Source organism: Tiliqua scincoides, chromosome 5, assembly GCF_035046505.1.
Source record: "Tiliqua scincoides isolate rTilSci1 chromosome 5, rTilSci1.hap2, whole genome shotgun sequence".
NCBI classification, from domain to species: domain Eukaryota; kingdom Metazoa; phylum Chordata; class Lepidosauria; order Squamata; family Scincidae; genus Tiliqua; species Tiliqua scincoides.
Genome location: NC_089825.1, coordinates 114,668,143 through 114,685,591, shown reverse-complemented (window position 1 = coordinate 114,685,591; position 17,449 = coordinate 114,668,143). Strand labels below are relative to the sequence as shown.

Genomic DNA, 17,449 nt, shown 5'->3' with positions numbered 1-17,449 from the left:
GTTCTGCCTGCCCAGAATCTCTCACCTGACTGCCGTATCTGACTGCCATAGGGATATCTTAAATCCGCTTTCAAGCTGTGCTACTGGTTCTGTTGGTTGCCTCAAAAAATTCTATGTGGAGTTTGGCAAGAGGAAGGATGAATCCTAGCAATTGTAAATAATTGTAGGTTTCTGTCCCTGGAGTATGGTGCTGTTCAAGAAATCAGTTGACAGAGAATGGAAAGGAAAACAGACTTGTCTGATCTGACTGAAGCTAACTGCGGACACAGATGTGACAAGTATGCTCCTGAAGACCCACTGAAAGAAGTACAAGTGTAGTATGGCAATGAAATGAAGACATAAAGGAAACTCCCATATTTGGGACAAAGTCATTCTTTTATGATTCACCTCTATCTTTACCTTTCTTTAGAGAAGAACAGCTAGAGTAGTCCAGTGGGTTCCCAATGTTGCAAAACAAATGAAATTGAACTATGATACATTCATTCATTTCCATAATTTGTTTTTGAGAACTTGAGCACCCAATCCTGCACTGGGAAAGTACTAGAGTCCATGCGCTTTCCCAATGATGGCCGTCATGAGAATGTCATAAGGCACCTCACCACCACTGGAGAGCACACCACCCGGGTTGAGAGGCCGGCACCACTTGGCGCTGGGCCTCTGTGCCAGCAGGACACAGGAGAGGAGTACCCAGATGAAAGTGTTCCCGCCGGATGATACAAAGGCTTTTCGGAGTGGGGGGAAAGTGAAGAAAATTGAGGAGGCAGTGAAACTGGGCAGGAGAGGGTAGGTCGGATGGAGGGTCAGGACCAAGAGGGGGCAGGGACAGTAGCAGCCACAGAATCCTATCCCTCCTCCCGTGTCACAGAGCCCAAAACGGGCACATCCAAATAGACCCATTGGTGCTGCCAGAGTAAGGGAATTCTACACAGAATAAGGAAAGGAGTAAGTTCACTTACACTGAGGAGTCCTCCAATTGCTGCATTGGCCTGACAGGACACAGCACCTGCCATACTGGTACTGCTGTACTATGTGGTGCCAGAGCAGCATAGGAGTCGGCTGCCTGTCCACTTGATCAGATTTATAAAATGTTACAGGTCCAACCTTATCATACACAATTTTTTTTTATACACGGATTTGACTCAACAGGAATGGCCACTGCAAGTGAGAAGGAATGTGCTGATCCTTAGAGAAGGGGAAAAATGCATCCCTTTAAAATCACAGTTTAAAAAACTGCTTTTTACTGTTGTAGAGAGACAGTCATGCAAGTGACTACAGGTATAACCTAATTATCCACAGATTCTTCTATCTCAAAGTGATGAGAAGGGCCCTTTAAATTAAAGGAAAACAGTCCTTTAACAATCGCCTTATTAATTCGAGAGAGGGCAGCCAAATAACAATCCATCAATTATTCTCTCTCCAGGCACAAGGCAAACTCCTCCTTTCCCCTGAGCAAGTGAAGGCTAAATGGCAGTGATTATCACCTCCATTCTTTCCCCGTCACTGTGGCTCCTGGTGAAGGGAGGGATTGCTGCCTCCTAGAGAAGCCTAAGTGCCTGGAGAGAGACTGATTGCCTGTGTGCATTTCAAAAGGTCAAGGTGAAGTCCATCTTGGGGGCACAGTAAAGGGGTGCTGTGTCTGCTGTGCAGTCCTGGCCCACCCAGTCTCTCCCTGGCCGGCGCAAAGAATGGGGAGCCGTGAAAAGGGGTTTGTGGACCTTTTTTAATTTGGTTGTGTTTTTTACATTCATCTGAGGGGCCCTGTTTCCTCACAGGAACCCCGGGGCTTCCCCCATACAGTTTCAGTTACAGTCCATACCACTCCCCGAAAAAGGGGGGGTCAGTTATCCCACAGATCCCCTCTCCAGTAATCCTCACCAGGAATTGTGCCGGATACGTTGGACTCCCTGCGGGAAGGTTCGTGTGCCAGGGCAGTCTCCTTGGAACGAGCGGGGTTGGAATCATGTCCTCCTTTCCTTCTCGTTGAGGTGCTCCTGGGGTCCTCCGCTGTTGGGGTCCTCCCAAAGCATTAGTGCATTTTTTGCCATCCAAGTGAGTTCTGGGAATGGAACCCTTGCAAATAACGAGACTCAACCTGTATTTTATAACCTTTCCTCTGCATTTTAGACCTTCTTCCTCCACCCAGATTAGTAAGTGATATCTTCCTTCATGCATTTGTTCTTTCTGGATAAGCAGACTACTCTGAATCAGAGATGAGCAGTGAAGTAGCCGGGTTGGTCAGTACCTGAGGCAGGGTGATATGATGACACAATCATGTAACCCCCCTCTGGATTGGCCATGAATTGGAGCCAAACAAATTTCTAAAGCCACCCTATGAATTATTTACAACTGAACAATGTAGGTTCAGTTCCGCCTTCCTCCTGCCCCACTCTGTCCCCCAGCATGCCTCCTCCCTGCCCAGTCCCCACCCTACACCTGTCTCCCCCTGCACCAGAATGCCTCCTTCCCACCTTGCCCCCCCATGCACCTCTCCGCTGCCCAGTGGTCCATGTGACCGCCAAGCGGCAAAGCTCCGGTGTTTGCCTGGTGCTGGTGCAGCTTGCACTGCTGCGCCACTGGTGCTCGAGCCTGTGAACATATTTTGAGCCTTCTGCAGCCCCGAAACAGAGGCTCAGGATCTGGTGGAGCAAAGCTCCACCTGTCCCACCTCTCTCCTGCCTCACTTCCTCCCCCCTGGCATGCCTCCTCCCCGCCTCCCCCACACCCCCACCTACCTCTCCACTGCCTGGTGGTCCGTGCAACCGCCAAGCAGCAGAGCTCCGGTGCTCACCCAGTGCTAGCGCAGCACCGACCAGCACTGGGCTAACACTGGCACTCCACCAGTGCTAGGACCCACAAATGTACCTTATGGCTTGATTGCGACAGTGCGTGCTAGCGGTGAGCTGGTGCGCATTGTATAGGATTGGGCCCTTATTCCCAGGTAAGCATGTAGACTACTTTCTTCTCGTTAAGTGCTCCTTGCTGTTCAGCTCTGGCCTCAAGATAATTATGTAGCATTTAGGGAAAAAGATACAGCTAAGTAGCCCAGCACTAGAGGCCAAAATGGAGAAGATCTCCACAGCCACAACAGATTTCCCTTTTGTGCTCAGGTAAGATGGAACAAAAGACAACCAAACACTGCAAAAGACCAGCATGCTGAAAGTGATGAACTTGGCTTCATTGAAACTGTCTGGTAACTTCCTGGCTAGGAAAGCCACAGTGAAGCTGACAATAGCCAGAAATCCCAGGTAGCCCAGAACACAATAAAACATGGTCAGAGACCCTTCATTGCATTCCACTGTGATTTCTTCAACCAGAGAGTGCATGTCTAAATCTGGGAATGGGGGAGCAATACCCAACCACAGAACAGAAATAACAACTTGAATCAGAGAACAACCAAGGAGAATAGAGTTGGCCAGTCTTGTCCCCACCCATTTCCTTATCCCAGATCCTGGTTTGGTAGCCATGAAAGCCAGCACCACAGTGACGGTTTTTGCCAAGACACAAGAAACAGCCACTGAAAAGATGACACCAAAAGTAGTTTGTCGTAAATAACAGGCCACTGTTTGAGGTCGCCCAATGAACAATAAGGAGCAAAGAAAGCAGAAAAGAAGAGAAATTAGGAGAGTGTAGGTTAAGTTCCAGTTGTTGGCTTTGACAATGGGAGTATCCTTGTTCTTCATGAAAATTCCTAGTACCAAAGCTGTGAGCAGAGAAAAAGAAATAGCCAAGGAAACCAAAAAGATCCCCAAAGTTTCTGAGAAGGAGAGGAAGGTGATAAACTTGAAATTACACTGATTTCGATTCTTGCTTGGGAATTTATCTTCTGAACAAGTGAAGCAGTCGTCCATATCTGGAAAAAAAATGTGACTCACTCAGTATCATTTACATTCTTACGTATATCATACTATGTCCAGTATTTGGTGTTCTTTCCAGAAACTGCCTTTCTTAACACATGGTTTCTCTCTTAATGCACAAATCTACAACTTTAGTTAGTAATGTCTCATAAGAAATGTTTAAATAGTCTTTTGGCTCAATCCTATCTTTTATGGTCTGCCAGAGGAAGTATCAGAATCCAGGCAGAAGTTCCTGGATAACACATGCACTGATGTGTGATCAATGCATGTCATCACACATGCATTGATCACACATGCCACTGACATGTTCTATGAGACCATCAGCACAGTTGCTGGTGGCTGTGCATTTTTAGTTACAGTGAAGAAGTTGTTCATCAGTGCCCGATAAGGCAGCAGTGGGGATGAGTGGTGGGAAGATTCGGTGAGGGAATAGGAGGAATGGGGGTACTTTTGAGAAAGGAGGAGGAACTGGGACAGTGAGAAGGTGGGAGTGTGTGGATCCTGCAGCAATAGCCCATGCCAAACTTATCCCTCATTTTGCAAACCTCCCCAGCCCTTTTCCATCCTTAGGCACACACCATCAAAATAAGTAGTTTATGCCCAAGGAGACCAATGGACACCCCCAGGGCTTACACAGAGGTAAGTAAAAATTCACTTTGGGGATACCTCACATCATAGGATGCAGCATGCATCTTCTTTGGTGTGGCTATATTGGCACTGGTGGAAAGGGGATAGGATTAGATCAGTGGTTCCAAACTGTATATCCCTGGGACCCACTTTTTAAAACTACACTCTATTGGGACCCACCTACGTTTACCAGACTTTAAAAAGAGGAGATATAGAAAGAATTTTTAAAAATTTATTTTATAAGTAATAATAACCAGAAAAAAGATACTCAGGGTGCAATCCTAACCCACTTTCCAGCACCAACATAAGGGCAATGCAGTTCTAAGGTAAGAGAACAAACATTGCCTTACTTTGAGAAGGTCACCGTGAGTGCCACCCAATTGCAGAATGCAGCCTACGTCCCATTGGCACAGCTATGCCAGTGCTGGAAAGTGGGTAAGGATTTGGGCCTCCGACGTTTATCTTCCTATATTTACACATGTTTGCAAACTGCAGGAGCTGAGCTCTTTGCAGGGTAATTAGCAGCTACAGTATCCAATTTTTGAATAGCCATGGGACTATTTAGCCTTGGGGCGATTAGTTATCTGATATTTGAATCACACTTTGGCGAAACCACCAAAGATCAGGTTGCAACTCACCAGTGGATCCTGACCCACAGATTGGGAACCACTGGATTAGGCAGTTAAAGTCACTCTCCCAAGTCTACTAGTCAATAGTCTCCCAAGTCAAGACATCTTCGGTGTCTATCTATGCACTGTTAGTAATAGAACTCTAGAAGCATTTTTCATTTCTTCGAGTGTTAGGACAACATGCCTACCTGTCCCTGACCAACATGAAATGGAGAACTCTGAATACAATGGGAGAATTCAACTGAGTCATGCTGCAAGAAGTACTTTTTGTGAGGCATCATCACTGTGCATTGTTCCTGCCTTCACCATGCCCAAAGAGGGTTAATTAATGCCTCCTACCCTTCTGATCTGAAATCTTCCCATCTGCACAAGGAACACAATCATAGCAACAAAATGGCAGACCCTCTTTGGTTTTTCTGCTGTAGCCTGGATGGCAGTGGTCATTGCACACAGCAAGAGGTAAAACCTGTTCATGAGGAAGGAGAAAATGGATTAATGTTTCATAATTTCACAACAAAATACTTTTAACACCAATGTTGCTTCTTATGGAAAGATGGGAAGACTATAGCTAGAACTCAATACAAGGATTTTGTTTCAGACAGTCAACTCTGAGCAGATCAATCAAATTCCTGAAAAGGTATATAAAACTTCAGATTAAGATTCAACGAACACAAAACACTGTGTAAAATAATGTCTTCCAAAAATCTTCCGTTCATTGTCAGTGAAGCAAGTTGAGGAATTATGGGTTTATTCCGAGATCACTGTCTGGATAACTTTGTTTTCTTTTCTTCTTTCTTTAATAAAATGAAACTGAGTCCTCAGTGAAGATGTTGATTAGTAAATAAAGCTACTGTAAAATGAGGGGACTTTAAAAGTGATTAAAATGCAACTCTTCTTCCAACTTTTAGTGTGAATTTGTATGCCCATATAGAAGACATGAAACTCTGCTGGCCTCCTAGTTGTATAATCTACAATTATTAATGGTACAGTCATTGAAAAAATTTTTGTAGATACAGGCATGCCCTGTATCTGTTCGAGAACTGCCCCTAGCATTTATACAAAACCGCAGATATGGGTGAATGTCTGCCCCCTGCTCTCTGGATCTGAGGGGCACATACAGGGGTAGACCTGATACACAGAACTGCATCTATGCATACAGGAGCCCCCCTGTATTATATTTTTGAAAAGAGAACAATATGGAGGTAGAAGTTAGTGATGTTCCCTGACTCCCTACTTTTGAGGACAATATCACTTGAGCGAGTGCTATTGAGTTTCTGAAAAACCTAATCAGTTGCCAGCGTCAATGAATTTGATTTCTGGCATCCAGTTCAGAGTTATAGCAGCATTCCCCTTGACAGAGAGGAGAGCAAGATGGTAGATCGGCTTTCCTTCTGCCATCACTTCTGCCATTTAGAAAACAAAGCGTGTAAGTGAGTGGTAGGGAGGGGATGACTTTTTCCACGGCTGGGATTACAATCTCAGCTGGAAAGGAATACAAGGCTCACCTTGTATTGAGGAAGCTCAACTAGAACAAGGCTCACTCATTACAAGGCAACTTAGCTGCCAAGAGTGATATTTCAGAGTCAAGAAATGTAGCAATTAGCATTATTTAGTCTCAGTACTGAAGCAGTTTCCAATTAAGTGTTGTATCGTATACTTAGAAGTGTGATTTTTCAGTGATAAAAGAAAAACACATTACATCGCTTTCTGAACTTCCCATTTTGGGGGGGGGGGCGGAAACCAAAATCTGCAGAAAATAAAAATTTAAAAAAATGGACTTGACAGAGGAGTTGCATGGGTAAAGGTCGCATCTGCTGACATTATACCACTTATGTCACCTACCTACTTTGCTGGGTTTTTTTTTAAGTGATTATAATTTATATTAATTTATAAAAATGCACCCTTGAAATTAAAACAAAACATATAATACCACTTTCTACACACTTCCTCCTTGGGAAGAAATGAAATCTGTGAAAAATAAAAAAGGTTTAAGAACACCTCCACTTATACCTATGGTCAAATCCGACCTGGTTGAACATGGTGTGCCATGTGATAGCCTTCTCATGCATCATGAACTCTTTGCTCAGCAAAGCCTGTGGATCCATGCTTCCTACTTTCACTCGTAAGAAAGTTTGGTTTGGGAAAGTAACCCAATTTATAACATCAAATCCAGCTGTTAATTCTCCCTTTCCATTAAAGAAGATGGTATCCCCAATGCTGTTGTTAAATGAGATGCTCCTCAGGTAAGGGTGTAGTTAGAGTGAGAGAGGCAAACAGACGTTTGCAAAGAGATGAAGATAGGGGATGGTGGTACATGTTTAATGTAATACTTCACTGTAATACTTATAAATGCAAGTGTTACCACATGTGCCTTTCAGAATCAGCATAACATGCACATTGGAGAGATCTGTTCCCTGTGCAGTAAGGTAGTGGGGTGGGGTGGGGAGTACCCAGGGCTGAGTGACACAATGACGCCCCCTGCATCATTGTGTCATTCCCACACCTGCACCGTGTAATGGAAGATCAGAAGATCATCAGGTGGATGATGTGGTGTCGACAGTGATCCCATGTTTTGACAGCTGTTTGATAGCTCTGGAAAGGGCAGGGCTGGCTCCACAGCTGTAATCAATCAAGGCCAATGGAGACCTGGTTGGACACCTGAGCTTCATTTGACCTTGATGGGGCTTTGAATGAGCTAAGGAGGTAGCTCACAGCTGAGCTGCATTTGCACTTAATGGGACACAAAGGATAAAAGGCTGCTTCCGAAGGACCAAAGGGAGTGGAATGCTGACCCAGAGGGAGATGCTACCTGACCCGGAGGGAACCAAACCTACAGGAGAAGGGGACTGCCAGGACTCTGCTGGAGGACACAGAAGACTAGGAAGACTGGACTGTGCTGTGCTTAGGAGACCAGATTGAATTGGAGGCTTCAGACCTTTACCCACTGAGTTAAGTGGAGTTTTGGGAAGGGAAAGCCTCTGGGCAAGAGGACTTGCAGGGAGTGTCTGTGTTCATAGCAATAAATTTGCTATAGATAAGGAGTTCTGTGTTCATTCCTTTACACACCACAGCTGTTGTTCTAGAGATAAAGAGGGTGTTAATTAGCCAAAAAGCAGGCACTAGAAGGGAGTTGGGATATTTAGACAGGACACACTGTCACCCCATCCTCCATGCATGCACAATCCTGGCCCCAGAAACAGCTCCATTTGGAGCCGTACTGGGACGAGGGTGGGCAAGAGGGATGTGCACACCTCTGGTAAGTGCTATCACCTCTGGAAAATTGCCACTCTACCACAAGGGGCAATGTACCCCCTGACCCAGCTTAACTACACCACTGGGCCTGTGCAGGGAGAGGGGAGATGGTTGAGAGAAGAAACTAGAAGAATTCCACGTTTCAGTCTGCAATAAAACACCATGTCTGGGTGGCAGTTCTCTTTCCAAGAAGTACAGGAAAGAAAAGAGCCCCTCAGGAGCCCGTTACATCACATCACTCATTCGAAGCTGGAGGGCTAGTTTCTTCCACCAAATAATTGATGTTGAAAGCCTCTGCGTGGAGTCAACTGGCAACAGTGATTTCCCCTGTTCTCCAAGTTCTTTATGGATCGGTTGAGGGGAAGGAAGCCAGTGCACTAATGTGGGCTCTGCTTGCTTGGCCCCACCCTGCAAGGCAGGACAAACAGCACTGGATTGGTGCACTTTGTGTGGGGCTGACCATAGCAGCATTTTCGTAACTCTGGTTATCCAGCTCCCCATTGGGAGCTCAGGAAGTGCTGCATCCTGTCCCTCACACACTAGGGCAGGGAGCTTAGTTAGGCTCCTTTAGGATCCAGGTAGGAAATTTTTGCTTCTCACCTGAAGCTATAGGTGTGGGAGGATTGCTTTAATCCTGCATTCAATAATTCAGGTATGGGTGCTTGCCTACTCAATGCTTTTACTCCTGCTTTAGAGTTCTTACCCCATTTTTACAGCTTTCTGTTAAAAGGAAAGCCAAAGCATGAATGCATGGGTGCGATGCAAGTTTATAAGAGAATATTAAGTGATATTTAGAGTCTGATGATGTACTCCAGCTTGAGAAGCTCTGCTTCTGTCACCTTAAGGGGCTGAGGAAGGGAAAGGCAGTGGCACCATCCCCAGGACTGGGGCTGATTGAGGGTGTCTTTCACTTGACTGAGCACTTGACTGTCTTTCCTGTCTCTGCAGGGCTCCCCAAGCCTCTTTAAAACAGAACCAAAACAAAAAAAGTATCAGAACTGATTAGAAACAGGAAGTGGATTCTGACTTTTTTCAAAATTTTAAAAAACTCCCAGGAAGCAGGAGCTGGCACAGGTCAGTGAAAGTCACCCCCAATCAGCCCTGGCAATCAAGCTGCTGCCTTTGCCCCACCCCCATATACACTTATCTCAGTTCTCAAACCCCCAAAGAATTTGAGAACCAATGGCATACTCTTTTACAGTAATCACATTCTAACATACAAAAGGCTACCCTTTGCAAGATTGTTTTTTTCTTAATATGAAATGTTACCTGCCAAGTTTGTAAACCCAGATGATCTTGTCGATGCTGGTCAGTGATTTTGTTGAGTTTTGACCTGGAAGAGAGCATTGTATGTAAAGCATGTGCTATGGCATGCACTGCATTGTAGATGCTGTAACTTTGACTCATTATATTCATTTCAAAAAGAGTCCCAGGGAGCCTCTCCAGCTTCTCTTGATCCGTGCAAGGAACAGTATCTTCTTTGCCTTCATAAGTGTCAGAAAATGTGCAGTCAAATGCATGTTCCCAGAAGCCCTGGAGAAAAGCATCAGCTCTACGTGAGTTAGGATGTAAGCTCCAGAGGAACTGAGTAAACTCAGGAATTTCATTGGAGTGAATTGCAAAAGACAAGGCGCCATCAAAGATTTGTATATCAATCGCCTTCTGCAACGTCATTACTGAGAAATCCCACTGGGCGGTCAAAATCCACACTTTACCAACAGAAAAATTTGGTATGCCTTCAATTAAAGAATGCATATAGATCAACCATGTCAAGCATACAGTGGTCTGATGACTTGCATTTACAATAAATACTTTGACGTCGGAGTTCATTAGTGAAATGGCCTGAGCGCGGAGGGGTTCAAATGAAGTCAAAGTGTCCATAGCTCTAAATATGGCTGGTGTTTTTTCATTGAGGGCTGAGCAGATGCCATTCTGGGAAAGAAGGGACATTAATGTTTGCAAAAATTTTTCTCCATTCTCATCATCTGCTGTTATGAGCCCAACCCACGTCCACTGGAAATGCAGAAGTAAATGAACAATCCCTTTGTACTGATGCTCTTCATTGGGGACCATCTGGTAGAAAGATGGGAGTTGGGTTTTAACATCCATCACTGGTGCTTATTGCATCACTGGTGCTTATTGCACTGGTGCTTATTGCATCACAATAAGCAATCTAAGGAAAGCAACAAAATAAATTACAATTGGGAGCAAAAAATAATGCTATTATGTCATGATTTCTTCCAAATATCTGCTGCTTTGAAACCCTGGAGAAATTATTGCAGTGAAAAAGAATTTTATATGAAATGTACTCTAAATAATATACTGGCAAATGTATTTGTGGTAGAGTGTTCTCTCACATAACATGAAGCTCCATGTCCCACCTCTTTGCTTGTTGTTGGTGATGATGATCTCTTGCTGGGCCACTGAAATACAGGAATCTGGACTAGATAGGCCTTTGGTCTGATCCAGCAGGGCTCTTCTTATGTTCTTATGATGCTACTCATACTACTCATTTGTCCCCTTGCCCCAGGGTAAGCCCCAGCAGTTTCAGTGGGTCAACTCAGACCAGTGGCAGCAGTATTGCATGTGCAAGTCCATTCTGATCCATGCATACGGATCAGGCCCAGGAAATTGATCAGGATTTGGCATGTGTTGCCACATGTCCCCACCTCCTAGGCCTGATCTCCACCCAGCCCGTTGCCCCATTTCTTCCCCGTTCTGCCCTCTTCCAGCTCATTTGATCTCCTCCAACCCCCTACCCTGATCTGCCCCCTGTTCAGGGCTTACCTACTACCAGCACCTATCTCTCCACCGGCACACACAGAAGGGCTCCGGCCATGCAGCTGGCTTACTGGTTCTTTGCAATTACAGAGAGAATTACTGTTTCTCTCCATTATAGTGCTTTTGCTGCCACCTGTGCCAGCGGAACACACGTTCTGTCAGCACAGGCCTTTGTTAGGCTTGTTCACAAAACTTTGTTTACAGACACAATTATATATGTGTATAATTTAATTGAAGACATAACTATTTATTTTCATATTGGCAAAGATTTTGACAGTCCGGTGGGATTTCTTAGTAATGACACTGCAGAAGGCAATTTATATACAAAGCTTTGATGGTGCCTTATTTTGTGATTCAATCCAATGACATTGTTGGGCTTACATAATTGCTCCAGAGCTCACATCCTAACTATCTAAAATTGTCAAACTCGCAACCACTGTCCATCAAAAACCCGGTCCCTGTTCAGACCAGAGCTTACTATTCTGCCTCTGTGCCTCATGTATTCCCAGTAGATATGGGCACAGAGACACTCTGGGCAGTTGGGTCTGTTGCCCAGTGTCCCAGAAGACTGTGCAACAGGCAAACCAGGCAGATGAGACTGCCCAGAGCATCCCTGTGCCCATATTTACTGAGAATACACACAGCGCAGAAGCAGAATGGCAAGCTCAGGGCTTTCCCCAAACCCCAGATTTGGCCTGCAGGTTGGGGTTTGAAGAGCCCTTATCTAAAAGCTAATGATTTTTTCCACACTTATTTTGTCCCTTTCAGACTCTGTGAGCAAATATATGTCCACAATTCCATCATATTTCAGAAGTTTCTACACCTTACTATGGGAGCAATACTAAACAACTTTCCAGCACTGACCAAACCTCAGTGCAGCCCCAAGGTATGATAGCAAACATGCCCTTACCTTGAGGAGGTCCCCCTTGACTGCCTCCCCACTGTAGGATGTAGTGCACATCGCCTTGGCACAGCTAAGTCAGTGCTGGAAAGTTGGTTAGCATTGCACCCTATGACTCTAAATTGTTTCTCACTCAACACAGCAAGTCAACAATAAGGCCCATATGATGTTTCTACCGCGATTCCCTGAAAATAAGACATTGTCTTATATTTTTTTTTGGCTCAAAGAAACACATTAGGTCTTATTTTCAGGGTAGGTCTTATTTTTTTCAGATGTCAGTCCCTTTATAGTTAATGGGACTTACTCCCTGGAAGGTGCGGAGAGGGTGTCCCCTCAGCACCCAGGAGGATGCCTGCCTGCCTGCCTGTCTGCTCAGAAGTCAGTCCCTTTATAGTTAATGAAACTTATTCCCTGGAAAGTGTGGAGAGCCTCAGAGCCTGGTTGGCAGGGTTGCCTCGCTCGCTTCCCACCTCAGCTCCTCCTCAGCATTATCTGCCCATTGCAGTACAGCAGGCGTTTTCTAGGTGGCATGCAAGGGAGTGCAGCGTTCCCGGTCACGTTGTCCACCCGCCCCCACCTGAGGGCCCCTTCCGCTCCCCCCCGTCCCAGCCCTGATCACAACTAGGTCTTATTTTCAGGGTAGGTCTTATTTTCGGGGAAACAGAGTATTATAGATTCCATGAGGTCAATTGAAGTTTGATAACCCATACAATCTAAGGCCAAATGGGAAAGGATCACAAAAGGCTCTTGTTCACAAAAAGGATACAAAAGAAGCACAATACAGGTGACATGTGGCAAGATCAACACTGGAGCAGCTGGCAAAGCTTTCTGTCCGCACAGTTTTCGTACCTGTGGAATCTTGTAGATGTCTAATACAGTAGCCATGTACAGGGAGATCTCAGAGTCAAGTCCACCAATCACAGCTATCAAATGTTTTTGTATGTCACACTTGAAGTTGGGGATTATCCTTGCATGGGTGGAGAGAAGTTTCAAGGTGTTCTGATAAGTCATTCTTTCACTTAGGTAACTGTCATAAATATGGAAGCTCAGGCTGACATTGGGTAAGATCTCACGGTTCTCATTGATCTCCTTCACAGCAAACACCATGGACAGGTCATGCTGGTAGACCTTTGGCTTTGCACTAAAGGAAAAGTTATAATATTTGTAAGATCAATACATGAAGAAGATGCTTGAGAGCCTGATATTATGCACAATGAATTGAAATTAATATTCACACTCATCAAAGGCAAAATCACATAAGTCTTTTATGTGTACGTACCTTTATTTATCATGTTGGAATATATATCATGTTGGAATCATGTATTACCCTGCACATGCCTGATCTTGTCTGATCTTGGAAGCTAAGCAGGGTCAGGCCTGGTTAGTACTTGGATGGGAGACCACCTGGGAATACCATGTGCTGTAGGCTTATACCATAGTCTTTCGAGACTGAAGGTTGCCAACCATTTTTGGAATATATAACACCTTACCCATTTTTCTCAGCTTTAGTTTAGAAAAAAAAAAAAAAAAAAATTATAAATTAAGGCATGTATCATTATGGTCTCCTTCACAGGTTTTAAAATTTATGAGACTGTTTCAGCAGAAGCGAGATCAATATGGTCGACTTCAATGGACTCAACAGGATTTTCTCCCAACCCCAAAATCAATAAGGATTAAAAGTGTTTATTTTCTTGGCTTTAAGCTGACATTGTGATACATATACAATGTGCTCCTTAATGGTTGATGTAAAAATGTATAGAACATCCATACAGAACATCCATACAGAACAGAAAGAAAGAAAGAAAGAAAGAAAGAAAGAAAGAAAGAAAGAAAGAAAGAAAGAAAGAAAGAAAGAAAGAAAGAAAGAGACTGGGGACCTACCACTGACCCTGCCCAACCACTGCCCCTGCCCACCATGTTTCCCATACCTCTTTTGTCTTCAAATCAACCCTGTGAGTTAGCAGTCTGAGCCGGGCCAGCCTTAAGTGCTGGTAAGTTAAGTGCTTCAGAAGGTAAAATAACAAGAACCGGCTGTGCAGGATTATATCAAGATTTGATAAGGCAGTACCACTACTTGTTTGGATCAAAACCTTCTTTTGAAAACCCTCTTTTGCTTTGAAAAATTGCCAAGACCCCCCAAATGAGGCTTCATAATTCTTAACCTTAAGGGGCAGTAGGTCTGGTTCAGTTGGTAGAGCTGCCGCCTTATATACCTGAAGATCTGCCAGTTCAAAACAACCGGAAGTTTCCGAGAACTGACAACACGCTGTTACACTGATATGCTGACCCTCAGTGGCAGAGAGGAGTTGCTATCAAAGTGTCGCGTGGGAGGTGAAGCGGCCAGAGAGAGGCCAGATCGGGAAGGAATCCAGCTGGAATGAGGAGTTCTACAAAAGATTAGAGCTATTTAATTGTAAAAATCCCTACGGGGGTTTAAAATAGCCCGCCTATGTAAATCACCTTGAATTAAAGTCTGAGGAGAATTCTGATGACCAAGAAAGGCGGTATATAAATAGTTGTATTATTATTATTATTATTATTATTATTATTATTATTAGCCTGTGTCCCACAGGTTGAAAAACAATGATTTAAAGAATAAGGAAAGTGATACAATAATAATAATAATAATAATAATAATAATAATAATAATAATAATAATAATAATAATAACAACAACAGGTATTTATGTACCGCCTTTCTTGGTCTTTATTCAAGACTTTATTCAAGGCAGTTTACATAGGCAGGCTTTTATTTAAATCCCTTATTAAATAGGGATTTTTACAATTTCAAAGAAGGTTCTTTCTTTCAAGAACCACTACATTCAGGTGTTTCATTCCGATCTGGCTTCACATTCTGGCCTCCATCCTCCCACGCTCAGAGCAGATGGAATAGCTCAGCTTCAGCTTGTCAGCTGCTTCAAGGTCGCACGGTGCCGGTGGCCTCGAACTGGCGACCTTGTGGATGTTATCTTCAGGCAGACGGAGGCTCTACCCTCTAGACCAGACCTCCTGCCCAATCATGAATATTGGAATATTTTATTGGTAACAGCAAAAATCTAGGATATATTATTTGCAAATATACAAACATACAAGAAAAAGGCAAAAAAAAAAAAAATGTTGTTTGAGAATGATCTGCAAAATCAGGGGTATAATTATTGGAATGCACAACTTAGCCTGTGGCTGACTCGCTAAATGAAACTGAGGAGGAACCATAGAGAGACTCTGGTGCTGAAGAAGCAAAGAGAACAAGGGAGAAAATGGTGAAAGGAAAGAGAATAAGGATGACACAGGGAGTGATGGAATAATGTGATGTGACCAAGAAAATGAGAAGCATACACTGGACTAGGTAGAGGAGAACTTCTGGTAAAGGAAGTATCATTATTGCATTTAATATCTGCATGCTCAATGTTTTCTGAAGATTGCTTCTGTTATATGCCTGTGCCTGTATTCTAACCTAGTGCACTTTACTGGGGACAGAAAAAAAAATTCCTTACACAAGTTCAAGTACGTCCTTTCCTTTTGGATTTTCAGTGAAAGATATTCCATTCAGTATGCAGCCAAACATAGTGGTAATCCCTCCAATGATCAGGTCCCCTTTCTGATAATAGTCATATGGGAGATTGTATGGGTCAGATATGGCACACATAACATTACGAGCCTTGCCATTTGTTGGAGGCAGCCAGAGGAAGTGCAGAAGCACCAGAAGCAGTCGCGCCATCTCAGGGAAAATCTGGATTGAGAAACGCTCATCCAACATAAGACAGGTTGCAACACTGTTCTTTCCATCTCCATGCTTTATTTGGATGAAGGGAAACTGATATAGTTCCAAGTGGTGCAATCTCACCTGTCGAGAAATCCACACCCCATCTCTGAACATCACAAAGATACAGCATAAAGGCTTTCAGACTTGGTTACTGATGGTGTCATCTTCATAATGATGATGTCAGGCTCTCAGAATTGGTAAGTGATAATGGTCACGCTTTGCTAACGATGACTAGTGATTATGCCAAATATATGTGGGGTTTGGTGGGCTGAAGGAGGAAATATAGCAATTTGCGGTAATTGCATGATTCAGTTACGTCCATGGAGACTTGTGCTATTGGGGACACCATTTGAAGCAGAAAGGAAAAGAACACGTTTGCCAGATCTTAGCAAAACTTTGTGGGAACACACTTGGGACATGTAGGCTCAAGGTGGACCCAAAGATGGAAATGAGAGGCATAGAGTCAGCAGTGTGATGAAGGAAAAGGAGCTCATATATTAAGGTAGAAGTGGCATTAATATAACTACCTCTATTTTTTTTTTTTTTTTAAAGGCTAGAGTAACATATTATTTTGACAGCTATAAAATGACAGTCAAGGTTACTGCTGCAATTCAAATTGTGACAAACTTGCAGAATGAATTGTGGGCATAATCCAGAGCATGTCCTTGGCTGATGCAACTTCTTTGTGCTGGCTGATGAGTGCCATGGAAGTGCTATAAAGCACTTTCATGTCACTTTTGGAGGAGGGAAGCTGGCACATGGAAGTGCATCGGCCTCCGTATGCCAGCCCAAGCCCTGTTGGGCCTGCAGTTCAGATAAGCCTGCACCGGCCGAGTTAGGACAGCCCAAGGGTCTGGGGGAGCATGGGGAGAACAAGAAGAAGCCGTTTCAAGGCAGGGGGAGGACAGGTGGTGGGCGGGCCCATGGGCGGGGCCAGGATCCAGCACTTTTCCCAGTCCCAGGCAGCCCAGGGCAGCTCTGGGCCTCTCGAGGTGGTTCAGATCTGAGTAGCCCCATTGGGGCTGCTGTGACTTTACTTGGGGAAAGAGGAAACAATGCCCCTTGCCCCTGGCTGAGCCACTTTTGGACCTAATCCTGCTCTGGATGCTGGACAGGGCTACCAGCTCCAGGGCAGGTTACGATTGGGCTGTGTGATGGTTTTGAGGTTACTTTGTTAAGCTGAGACCATAAAATTATATCCTCAGTTGGCAAAATTCACAGACAGACACAAAAAAACACACACATACAATAGTGGAGAGTCACAGTACAACATTGTGGTACACACTTACCAAAACAAGAAATATTGCTGTCTGAAACATCTGCTGTTCTCCTCTTTCAATTAAGATTGAACTGTCCCAACTTCCTTTACATTTTTTTTTTTGAGACCTTTTGTGAGACTAAGGATTTCTTTTGGATCCGTTTTGGCAGCCCAGTCCTAAGCTCTGTCACCACCACTGTGAACTGCAGTGGCGCCAAAATGGCTGCCCTGTAACCTGTGGGGATCTACATAGATGGAACTTGCTCTTTAAAAGAAATCGATAGGCAAGACTCCCGAAGCTCATCCTAAATTCTACTCCTATCTTTTTTTTTTGTTTGTAAGAAAGAAATATAGCAATTGTGTGGTAATAATACAAAAAGGGAGC

The 17,449-nt window shown here is 44.2% G+C and overlaps 1 protein-coding gene across 1 annotated transcript; it reads right to left on the bottom strand.

Moving 5' to 3' along the window:
- Positions 1 to 2,951: 2,951 nt before the first annotated feature.
- Positions 2,952 to 15,761, bottom strand: LOC136653272 (vomeronasal type-2 receptor 26-like). Its single transcript, XM_066630182.1, has 5 exons — positions 15,538 to 15,761; positions 12,894 to 13,185; positions 9,632 to 10,294; positions 5,450 to 5,576; positions 2,952 to 3,850 (listed from the first exon to the last, which is right to left on the bottom strand). Exons 1-5 carry the CDS (start codon positions 15,759 to 15,761, stop codon positions 2,952 to 2,954), a joined length of 2,205 nt encoding a protein of 734 aa, XP_066486279.1.
- Positions 15,762 to 17,449: the final 1,688 nt, after the last annotated feature.

Bases quoted from the DNA above. Each gene is read 5' to 3' on its own strand.
- LOC136653272 (XM_066630182.1), bottom strand. From the start codon at position 15,761: ATGGCGCGACTGCTTCTGGTGCTTCTGCACTTCCTCTGGCTGCCTCCA. The intron at 10,295-12,893 runs GTACGAAAACTG...CTTCTTTCCCAG, and splicing joins ACATCTACAAGATTCCACAG to AATGGCATCTGCTCAGCCCT. The intron at 3,851-5,449 runs GTAGGAGGCATT...TTTTTTTTCCAG, and splicing joins GAAGATTTCAGATCAGAAGG to ATATGGACGACTGCTTCACT.